This window comes from Pinus tabuliformis, chromosome 4_2, assembly GCF_031772625.1.
Source record: "Pinus tabuliformis cultivar Carrire ecotype Pingquan chromosome 4_2, CPIR1, whole genome shotgun sequence".
Taxonomy (NCBI): Eukaryota; Viridiplantae; Streptophyta; class Pinopsida; order Pinales; family Pinaceae; genus Pinus; species Pinus tabuliformis.
Window position 1 is genome coordinate 546,605,576 of NC_142304.1, and position 12,652 is coordinate 546,618,227.

Here is a 12,652-nt window from a genome sequence, read left to right on the forward strand (position 1 = left end):
CCATTCCATCCATTCGTGAAACCAACATAGAGGGGAACTTGGGTAAGAGTGATGTTTCTCATGTTGAATATAGGTTATGCTACGATTCGAGGTGTATTGATACCTAAATCAATAGTAGAATATTGCATGCCTACCTGGAGAGGTGATGAACCGTTATTCTTCTCCCATTTAACAAGATTTAAGGAGGTTGTAGAGATATCTATCAGAAGTGGGGAGAGTGGAATTTATGAGCCCAATGAATTACCATATTCAAACATCTAATCCATAGATCATTCAATTAGCTTCTCAATAACAAAACTCACGCCTTTTCCGTAGATGGTACATCCACGAGATCAAGACAAAGTACCAACCATAAATGGAAGAGTAAACATGAAAGCATTACATTCTTAAATAGTGCATTTAGGATCAACATCTTGCATCTAGGACATAGACTGTGTTTTGTAGTTTTCTCCTACTGTTGGTTGTGCTTTTCAAAAGTATATAGAAAAGTTAGTGATGTAAAATAATCACATATTTTTATTATAGAACTAGAAGATGATATATAGAGCCACACATTATTTTATATAATGTGTTTTCAATAATAAAACCAATGTGAAGTGTGCTATGGTAGTAGATATAAGAACACATAAAATCCCAACATGTCTACTCATAGAATGAGCCTTCATTGGATATGGCAGGTTCATAGCCAACTAATCATCTTTTAATGTCCTACTTAATTTAATAGAACTTAATTAACTCACATATATTTGTATTTTCATGCTAGAATAAAATAATAAAGAACAACAATCAAATACAGAGAAAAGTTATTGTAGTTAGAGCGATAAACCCAAATAGACGCATGCGCCCATATATGTATGGTTGAAAGGAAGTTGACAAAGATCAATGTTTTACTTCGAATGAGAATATATATAAAGATGTCATTTAATTGCCTCACATGATCACATTCATGGTATAAATATTTATCTAATAAGTTGCAAGACACACTATGTAGCATACCTAATGCCTCATAATGCATTATAATCCACAATTTTAAGCAACAATTAAATTTATGAAACTTTATTTAGGAATGTAATTCATCTAATACAATTCATAATATGCTAAATTAATTTCATCTAAACACAAACAAATCATAAAATGACAAGTAAATTCATTTATAGGTAGAACAATAACAATTGCAACTCCTAAATAACTAAAAAATACTTCTACCTGAGAATTATTCACCAACTTGTTACAAATGAAGAATGATTTACCCAAAAATAGACTTGATATCACACATGTACTCTCTATCACAAAGGCCACCCCTAAACTAGGACTATAAATCTAAAAGGGAAAATTTCTACGAATTGATTCTAATTCCTCTCACTTACCCCAATATAGAGTTCTTATGTTGGGAATTAACACTACAACCCATACTAGAGACACCAATCCTATTTCAACCAATCACACTATTTCCCAACTGACCCATACAACACAAAGAATTAGATTCCCTTAGTTGCTAACCATTCCCTCAAACTATTCCACTTCCTTTAGTGATCTAGTGCAGATTAACCAGGGGATCTCTAATGTTGGGAACTAAGGAATTTGATTGTCAACCATGACTTCCTTTCTCTTCAGTGCTCATCCATGAATTCTTCTCATGGCTGCCACATGATTATGGCAATAGTACATGGTCACAATATGGCAACATAAGAGTAGAGAGAGAACCAAGAGAAGAATGAACGAGAATGATGATATTGTGCGTACATCCATAAGAGCATAAGCTATATATTGAATGCAAAGGATAAGCCACATACCTCAATGGGAAGTTGACATAAGTTTCTATGTTGGAACCACTAACATCAAATTTGACGAATAATTAAACAAGCATAGTCAAAGGTTGGATAGCTTAGGATAAAGGTGAGCAACAATAAAATAATATATTATCTCTTAACCCCCTTTCCTCCTTTCTTGTGGATTCATAGCCCCCTTTCCTTTCCTTCTTCATTTGTAGTCATATATATATATATATCATTAGTGGTCATTCTTACTTAGACCATGTTTGTAGTACTTATAATCATTTCATCATTACATATACATTCATAAATCAAGGATCTAGACTGAGCTATAAGTTGGCCCAAGTATCCAATTTCTTATTATATTTTATTATTTCAATGCATGTAAATTTCATATAGTCAAACTAACTAGTGGGTTTAGTATAGCTTGAACGAGTCTGATAGTTAAGAACATGTTTTTCCTCCCAGTGGGTTACAGGTTCAAATCACTTCTCCCATAACCAATAGTTAAGAACATATTTTTCCTCCTAATGGTTACAAGTTCAAATCATTAATCCCATAAACCAAGTGTTTCATACACGAATCCAATGGGTAGCTTAGTGACATTAAAATCAGATTATTATTTTATTTCATATAATTAAATATAGTACATAAAACTAAAGAAAACAAAGCTTTCAACCCAAACACCTAATATAACTAGAATTACAAAATAAAATCAACAATACTTCACTTTACTTTTCTTATGTGTATTATTTATATAAAATTTCAAATTAAATATATGATTTGACCTCTTTCGGAAAAATGCCATCAATCATATTATGCTCCTTAGATTGACAAAAAGTCCTGAAAATAAAGAGAAAATAAAATTAATAATAAAACACCACTAAACTTAATTAATTTATTTAATAATAAATGGATAAATAAGCTGTATATCTATTAAACTACTAACAGAGAAATAAAAGAGATACTTTAATGGTAATAATCCTAAATCAGCAAGAAAACCTTACCTCTTATCCCAATTCATTCGCCATAAAATCAATCCAAGTACAATAATTTGAATTGTACTTCCGCAGAGTAATCCTATCCAAATCCCCTGGAACGTATCCAAAATTTATTATATGATTAATTTTAGAGATTATCAACGCCTACCTAAATATATGGAAGCAGCTCTTTCTCTGGAAATAAAAAGAATGTCTATAAATAATTTGAAGCTTACATTCCAGTAAAACCAAGCAGGTCTTTTTCTTGAAATAAAAAGAATATTTATAAATAATTTAAAGCTAGCATTCCAGTAAAACCAAGAATTTCATGTAAATTTTGATCACCTTTATTCCCATATGAAATGAGAAACCTAATAACATCCCAAATGGAGCACCAATAAAATAGTAGCACACAAGGTTCACTGACACAACGCGAGCCTGCCTGCCTGATCCAATCGCTACCCCTGCATACAAATTTAAAACCTGAATGTTAGCAAATCACTAATATTTGAGAATTTAAAAGTCATAAACAACACACAACAAGACATATCAAGGGAGAGTGACAGTCATTTATCATAGCATTAGCTGTGTTGGCTGTCTTGATTAACTGGATTTACAGAATGCATAACCCATCTGGGCATCACCACTTCATCAGCCACATTAGAGTCCGAATTACCTCTTGGCAGTGGCAACAGCAAATGAATCAGACCCAAATTAACAATGGATCATGAACACTTTATGGAGTGTGAAAGCAAAAGATGAGGCAGGAATTCATGCATTTGCCCTTATAAACAAATCTGCAGGCCAGCCGTCCAAGCTCGGACATGGATGCAAAGATGGGGGATTATGTTGATGGCAGATTCCAAGAATACCTCGAAATCCGATTATCAGGAAAAAGTTCAAACAATTGAACTCTTTTCTGACTATCTTGATGATTTGAATGATGCTATGCAAAAACTGTGCAAAGACTGAGCAGGACCTTCGACCTCCTTGCTACCAGCTTCATCGTGAGCCAGCTGGATGCCTGCGTCCATTGGGTGTTAGACTTAGCCTGTCGTCATCCTTAAAGTGATTCGCTGGTGGAGGTGGTTATAATATTTAACCCAACACTGCTTATAATGGTAATTGATTACGGGTTGAAAACCAGGACAAGAGCTTTGGCCTTCTAGCACTGGCTTGAACATGAGCGTGCTGGGTCCGTGTGTCTACTGGATATTCGACTTAATCTGCTGTCATTGAGTCATTTTCAAAATGATTTATCTATGGAATTGGTTATGATTTTTAAAACACTGTTTGTAATGATAAATGGTTACTAGTTCACACATTGAGGAAGAACTTTCACCTGCAGGGCATTCGGGGGGGTGTCACCAGACTCCAGGTGTTGGATTTACCCTGCTGCCATCAAGTTTCTTTTAAAATGTTTTACCAGCGCAGTTGGTCATGATCTTTTGAAAGACTGCTTATAGTGGTAATTGGTTACAAATTCAAAACATGGACCAGAGCTTTGGTGTCTTGGACTCAAACTTCACCATGACCCAGCAGGGTGAGTGTGTTTTTATTGGATGTTGGATTTAGCTTATATGTCCAGTCACTTTTAAAGTGATTAGTTGTTGAAGTTGTTAACATCTTTCACAACACTGCTTATAATGATCTTGGGCAAGCTCTAGGCACCAAATTCACCTTGAACGTTTTACCTAAAGCACCAATGTAGATAAGAAGGTGGTTGTGATATTTCACTCTATGATAATTGGTCAAGAGTCAAGACCTCTGCTTTTTACCCAAAGCACCGATATTGCTCAGGAATACCGCTGTATGAGGCCTGCCAACAACCTTCAACTTAATCTAGATTCCAATGCTGGAATAGATAAGCATGAGCATCATGGAGCTGTGTAAGTGGAAAAATGGAAATCAAATCAAAAGTTGATGATCATCCCATTACTGGGTGCTTCAAATGGATCCTATCCACCACGGGATAAGTAGATTTCCTCCTTCCATCAAGTTAATGACAAGCCTACAAGGACTCATGTTTAGGATATATTGTGAGGCCAACCTAGAATTTATATTAGTTACCCAGGGCAGTGTTGCAGTGATTGTACTGGGAAATCCAATAAGCCCGTTAGTAATGGAACAAAGCAGATTGATGGGACCACAAAGAAAGGGATGAAGCTGGCTTCCTAGCTTTTGCTTTGGACAACAAGGCCACCAAGCATGCTCTGAAACATGGGGAGAGAAATGGAACGAGATATACATTAGAAGATTACAATCATGAGAAGGCAGAGAAGTCAATTCAATGGACCTTGAGTGCAGATGTTGAAATAGGTACAACTGCCCAAGGCTTGTAAACAACTGCAAAATCTGTTGATAGCCTTCGTCGGAGGAATATGTGATGGCAGCGAGATTACTGTCTATGAGTGAAAGAAACAGGGCAATCAGGAATGGAAGCTTCAACCTGTTCATTCAACAATTACAATTGGCTTCATGGGACCATAGAGAAAGAGATGAAGCTGGCTTTCCAGCTTTTGCTTTGGAAAGTAAGGCCACCAAGCATGCTCTGAAACATTAGAAGGAATGGAACCAGATATATGTTTGCAGATTACTTTGCTTTGGAAAGTAAGGCCACCAAGCATGCTCTGAAACATGAGAAGGAATGGAACCAGATATATGTTTGCAGATTACAATCATGACAACGTAGACGTGTCAACTCTATGGGTCTTGAGTGCAGTAGTTGGAAATAGGTATAACTTCCTAAGGCTTGTGAACAACCGCAAAAACTGCTTATGGCCATGTAGGAGGAATATGCTATGGTAGCAAGCTTACTGTCTCTGTATGAAAGAAACAGAGTAACCGGAAATGGAAGCTCTAGCCTGTTCATTGAACAATTACAACATGGACAGCAAGATCAGAAGGTGCTAACCATTCTTCAAATGTAGCATCAAAACATGTCAGGAGTAAAACCTGACTCAGCTCCAAGAATGAGCAGATACCTGGTGTTTGTCAACGTCTTTTGCTGGTGATTTTTGATAAAACCGTTGCTTACGGAAGATCAGTATTTGCTCATTCCATCTAATTAAATAATAAAGTATCCTACACCTGTCACTTCAATCAAACTTTTCTTGGTTGAATATGTACTAAACCTTTAATGATGAATTGAAGTCAAGTTTAGGTCAAACACATTTCTTCACCTACGACATTTTTATTTTTACCCATAATCTCTAAATCAGTTGGTTTGTGGGTTTCAGTTCCTCTCTTGTTGAGAGTGTAAATTCTTGGGGGTGGGGAGGGAGGTTTAAATTTAAAATTTTACTTTCATTTTAGGTTGAGGGTGGAAGTTAGAAGCAGGGTTAGGTTGAAGGTCGAAGCTGATTGTGAAATTATGCTGTTTCAAGGAAGTAGCTTAACCTAGGCGCAAAATGGTATAACTAAAAAAGAGAGCAAATAAACAAACCTTATTTTTACTAAAATTTAAAACTAATTTCTAAAATAAAATATACTATTCAAACACTCTTCGGATTCAAAACACGTATATCTAACTTAGCCCGTAAAAAAAATCCGCAAACTATGATTTGAGACTTACCGAGGAGCACCTTTTGTATTCCGTTAAGGACGACTGTGAAGGCTAATAAAATGCCGAAATTGGCCACAGCATGTTGCACAGAAGTATTACTGGTAAATAAATAACCCAGATGGCTACGGAAAACCAAAATAACAGCAAACATTATAATTCCTATAATAAACGAATATGCCAATGAGACAACGGCGGAAAATTTAGCCCCAGTGGGAATCCCAGCTCCGAGCTGGTTTGCAACCCTCACACTGCATATACACAAGTAGGCAAGTAAGAGTGATATTCGAGTGTAAAAATTGTATGACTATTCTAAGCTGCAGCTACAGTTTATACATTATATACACATAATTACCCGGTCGCAACGAGAAGGCCAAGAGGTATACACATCATCAATGAAAGGATGGCCAGGCTGCCAGGGATTCAAACCAAAAAAGATTACTTGAGAGCTGAATGCAAACTCGTTGTCTGTAAGATGGAATAAGTAAAAATGACTTCAACACTAACAAATAGCAATGCACAGGTTGCCATTTTTATGTTATGCGTCTGTAAAGAAGTAATATGCACGGTATACATATGCTTCTATAAAGAAGTAATATGGAGGGTATGCATAATGATTTTATAAAGAAGTAATATGCATTTTACTGCATTATAATGGTATAAAGAGGGAAGATGAAGAGATAGAAGTATGTGAATGTAGCATAAATTTATTATGATTTTAGATTTGGAGTGTTTTTTAAAGCGATATTCATTTATTAATACTGGATTATGATGGTATGAAGATGTAAAATGTATTTTACTATTTTCCAGATATATAATAATTATATAAAAAGTAAAATGTAATTTAAAAATCTAAAAAAATATATGAATGTAGTATAGATTTATTTTAATTTTACATTTTAATTTAAAATGCTTTGTAAGTGATTTTCATTATTATATGTTTAAAGATATTTTATATATTATATTTTTATAAGAATATAATATGTAATTTAAAATTTAAGAAATTTATTATAATTATATAAAAAAATAAGATACAATCTAAAAATTAAGAAAAGAAACATGTGAATGTAATAGATTCATTTTGATTAAACATGTGAATGTAACAGATTCATTTTGATTTTAAATTTGAAATGTCCTGTTTGTAAATGATTTTCTATTTATATATTTATTGATACTTCATTGCATTATATATACTAAGATTTTATAAAATTGTAATATATATTTTTAACTTATAAAATATATTATAATTTATAAAAGAATAAAATACATTTTAATCATTCACATATATATATAAAATTTAGTTTCATTTTAATTTTAAATCTAAATGTTTTGCAGTTAATTTTTATTATATATTTATTAATGTTTGTGGAGAAAGTGTATTTTGCAATTTCATTCCTTTCATATATAAGAGGAGATGATACAAAAAGACGTAATATTTAAATTATGTGAAAAGAACGATCCATCTTAAATAAAATTTATCATTGTTGAATTGAGGCTTCTGTGATCCATATCAAATATAAGAAAGTTTCTTCGACCTAAAATTTATCATATTAAAATTTATCATATTATTTTTTCTAAATATAAAAATTATATTATTAATTTATTTTCTGAATATTTAATATATTACAATGAATTAGTTTGTCAAGTCTTTCACTTAAATAAAGTAACTTCCATTTTCTTACCAAACAGAAAGGAAATCAAACATAATTTTATTTTCTTTCATGGTTAAATCAGGTAAAGTCCATTTTCTTACCAAATAGAGAGTGAATCCAGCATAATTTCAGTGTCTTTTACTTGTCCGGTCATCAAAACCAAAATCCGGTAATATAAAAAGTCCAAACTGTTGACAAGGCAAAATATTAGAATCCTGTAATATAAAAAGTCTAAACTGTTGACCAGGCAAATTATTAGAAATTGTCAGCTATAGGCTTAACCCCTACATGTTTTGCAATTTGTACACATCTATAAAAACTTATGGATATTTAATTTCTTGAGAACTTGTTGAAATTAAACTAACCAAACAAACTAACCATGACAGAGCACCAGATGCCACAGAAAGCTTTAAAAATGGCCAGAGTTCGTCCAAAGCTTCCATGGAAAATCCAGTCCATGTAAAGGGACACCCGCCACGGATAACATAGAGGAAACTGAAAATCGTAGACACCCAATACCCAATGTTTAATGAAACAAGCGCACCCCAGAGGCCCATATTAGAATTCAAGACCAATATCCAATTTAACAGAACAGTGGTTACTGTTCCAAACGCAGCTGACGCTGCGACGATCATATTCTTTGATTGCGAACTTAAATATCCCCCCATCGTACAACTGAAAGGCAATGAAAGACAGAGTGGAATGCACCACCGCGCTGCTGTCCCTGATAAGTCAGCGATATTTTCAGGATGCCCTAGAAACCTGAAAATAGGGGCGGCAAACATAAAGATGGGAAAAAGAAGCGCTGCGAGTCCAGATATTACAATCCAAGAGCGCTGCAGATATATTCCAAGCATGCTGTCTTTCTTTGCGCCAAAAGCCTGCGCACATAGAGTCTCAAGTGCATTTGCCATTCCCATCTGTTCAGCCAAATTAGATGTATGAGAATTACAAGGCCCGCCTAACCAAGACAGGTTAGATGTGTTTGAATCACTGGGTGGGGAGATGTTGATCGTGATTTCGCGCATATAATTAAATCTTAGGTATCGTATATAACTTTGAATTGGAAATAGGATCTCATTGAAAAGAAAAATAATTATATAACCTATCGAAATACTTAAAAGGTTTAACATAATAATAATAATAATAATAATAAAAAATAAAAAAATTGGTTACATTGAAAAAGTTTGCAGTACATCTTATTTCTGAGATGTTTAGAAATTTCTATATTACAATTTTATATATGTTTCAATTCTATTTATTAATTTTTAAATTTTATTTTTTTTAAAATATACTGAATCTATGAACAAATATCGACCATACCACTAAACTGCTCACATTGTACTTAATCCATTACAGAGAAACTCCATAAATTGGTTATGGAACAAATATCGACCATGTCACTCAACAGTTCACATTGTAGTTAATCAATTACAGAGCAACTCCATAAATTGGTTATGGAGTAATAAGGACTTATTTGAAATACAGCACTAGTTAAAAGAATAGAGGCTGTGGGTAATGAAATACAGCACAAGTTGAAAGAAGTCTGCTGTCATAACAGGACGCAGGTAGAATAGAGATTAAAAAAGTGTATATCCCTGGCTGCTATTATCAAAATCTAAGATGATGTAAAGTTTCTATCTCTCCCCTAATAATATATGCCTCGAATATTTTTAACCTGGAAAGAGTGTTTGGCTGGTTGAAGAATTTTTTTGTTAATATGTTTAATTTATTTGTTGTTATTTTCTTATTTGTTTTTGTAATTGTTTTGAGAGTAGTTTTTTACATTTTAGTATGGTAGATATTGTTTGAGTGGGTTAACTTAATAGTTTAAAGTGTGTATTTTTTTAAAGAGGTCATATGGTAAAGTATGTACAATTTTATGGTAGAAGTTTCATATATCAGTTTGATGTTACTTTACAATTATATTATAAAGTACAATTTGAATGGGCTTATTTGGTAAAAAACATGTGTTTTCTGGTTACGTTACAAGTTAAATTCAGAAAAGATTAGAGTATATACACCTCAAACAAAGTATGTCAGACCAATTTTATGTCTATTAAAATTTAATTGAGTCAAGTTAAAAAACATGAGTAAAATCAACTTTTTTTGACCTTGTTCATATCCATTAATAAAATATTTGAAATTTACAATCAAATTTAAATAATATAAATCCATATTAATTCAATGCAATTTTGTTTTTAATATTAATATCTTAAAAGAAAGGTTTGGAATTAGATCTCTGATATTTTATAAATCCAAATTAAGATGCATCTGCATGTGTTTATCAATTAAATTTAATATTATAGTTACACGAACTGAAATTTGCCAAATTTCTCAAAACTCAAGATAGAAAACTGGAAGTTTCTCATCTTCAAGAGTTTCAGTTAAATTTAATATTATAATTAAACGAACTGAAATTTGCAAAAAAAATTCTTGAGGAACTGAAATTTGCAAAAAAAATTCTGAAAACTCAAGATAGAAAACCGGAAGTGTTCTCATTCTTGTTTTAAAATTTATATACAGAAAAATCTCAAAGTGATAACTTATCTACTTAACCTCGTTTATTTATTTATTTTTCCCCAAAATACCGCAACTAAAACCTGTGCATCAAAAGTACGATTCAAGCAATTTGAAGGATCATTCTCACCAAGATTACTGAAATCGAAGCAATAAAAAGGCAGGCGGCTAGAGAAAAGATATCCAGTTCTAAGTTTCCTTAATCTGAGGTTAAGTCGATTACGGAAATCGAAGGAATAAAAATGCCCGCGGCTAGAGAAAAGGCAGCCAGTTCTAAGTTTCCTTTATCTGAGGTTGAGTTGTTTATTTAATTGTTTTTCCCCAAAATACGGCCATTAAAACTTGTACATCCAAATTATGATTCAAGCAATTTGAATGATAATACTCACCAAGAATACGGAAATCGAAGGAATAAGGAGGCCCACGACTAAAGAAAAAGCTGCCAGTTCTAAGTTGCCGATGCGTCCCACAAATGCCTGGGTGATGACAACTGAGCCCATAGTTGCTAATGTCCCACCGAAAACCCCCGCGGCAATCCTCCATAAGCATTTGGACTCCGCCCAAAACCGGCCGGCAAAATCCACGGAGATATCATCTGCATCGTTTGCATTTTGGAGGAGGGAACTTTGAAGTTTATCTTCCATAAGAACGAAAGCTTGGGAGCCACAGGAATTGGATTTGTCCTTCTATCTCCAGGTTCTGATTCTCCCATTACTCATATTGCAATGACTTGATGGGTCCTCCTTACCACAGGTTACGGCACTATATTATATTTTATAAGAATTTTGGATTGTGCTCTATATTCTCTTTCCTAAGAATTTTGTGTTGTGGTCCCGTGCCAAAGAAGTCGTCACTGTTACCATAGGGTGGTTTTTCTACATATGATGGGCAGCCCCCGCGACATATAAAAAAACCCAATAACGAAAAATTATTTTATACGATTGTTTAATGTTTTCAATAATCTTTACCTATTTTTCTTTTATTTCTTTTAAATGCAATGGTAAAGCCCAATGTATGTGTCTTAAGAATGGCAAGCAAAGATTCTGGTCAGCTTGTCAGAGGGCACTACTTTATCACATTCGGCTAAATGAATTTGTTGAGATATTCTTTATTATATATTTTTATTTTTATAAAACTAACCATTCCTTCCTTTATATTTTATAAAGGAAACTCAAGAAACGCAATAAAGTCAAAGCATAGGAAAGAGTAACATAGAAGATAAAAGTAATAATAAATTTTTGCTTTCTCTTAGGTGGTAGTCCATGAGGTATATTTTGAAATACATTTAAAAAAGAATTAATCAATTTTTGCAGCTTCTTTTGTCTCTCAGTTCAACATAATAAGCTTTACATACAAGCCTTTGATAAAATATAATTGAGTTTTGGATTATTCAAGCATTTTACTCATTTTATGGGAATTTGTAATTTGTTGCGACCTAGATGCATTCCTAATCTAGTGATCCACTAATACTCCACTCTAAATTTCATTTGCATCTTAGACATGTTTGTGACATAAACTCCTGAAGTCTTTAACCATTGAACACACACAACCACATAAGCACCAGCCAATGCAACCACATAAAATTTAGAAGTTACCTCGTGGTTGTCCAAAGTACCTTTAGACCATTAAGCCTTCCTTTACGTGCCATGGTAGACTTGTTGGCAACAAAAACTGGAACTTGCCCAAGGGAATATTTTTCTAATGTTCTTGATTCCATCTTCCCATTAAGGAAGTTGTGAGTACTTCCAATATCAATAAAGGAAACACGGGTTCTTTTGTTTATTCTGCATTCAACTCTAACCAATTCATGTTGGGTGACACCCAACATGGCTTGCAAAGAAATTATAGGTTAGTTGTTTCTTCTACATTTTCAATAGTTTTCGCTTCCAGACAGTCCATTGGTTCCCCAGATCATCTTCTTTTGTATCATATGGTTCATCAAAGATTTCAATCATGTGGATTCTGGTAGGAGTGGTGCATTTGTGGTTCCTTTTCTTCTTGTGCTTGAAATTTGAAACAAAGAAAAATTTATGCAAATTTAGACAACAAAACTTTTTCAAAATTGAGGCAAGTAATGAGGAAATTTGAGGAAAAAATTGATTCAAAGTGTAAACATAGTCTAGAATTTTTGAGGTCTAGGTTGTAGTTTCTAAAACTATAAGGAAA

General features: G+C 33.4%; 1 protein-coding gene across 1 annotated transcript; it reads right to left on the minus strand.

The window, feature by feature from the left end:
* Nucleotides 1–2,372: 2,372 nt before the first annotated feature.
* LOC149170445 (protein DETOXIFICATION 27-like) lies at nt 2,373–11,252 on the minus strand. The gene is made up of 8 exons (XM_089429020.1): nt 10,876–11,252; nt 8,345–8,886; nt 8,068–8,154; nt 6,670–6,726; nt 6,327–6,565; nt 3,098–3,216; nt 2,780–2,865; nt 2,373–2,615 (listed from the first exon to the last, which is right to left on the minus strand). The coding sequence occupies exons 1-8, from the start codon at nt 11,128–11,130 to the stop codon at nt 2,543–2,545; spliced, it is 1,458 nt and encodes a 485-aa protein (XP_089285146.1). The 5' UTR covers nt 11,131–11,252; the 3' UTR covers nt 2,373–2,542.
* Nucleotides 11,253–12,652: the final 1,400 nt, after the last annotated feature.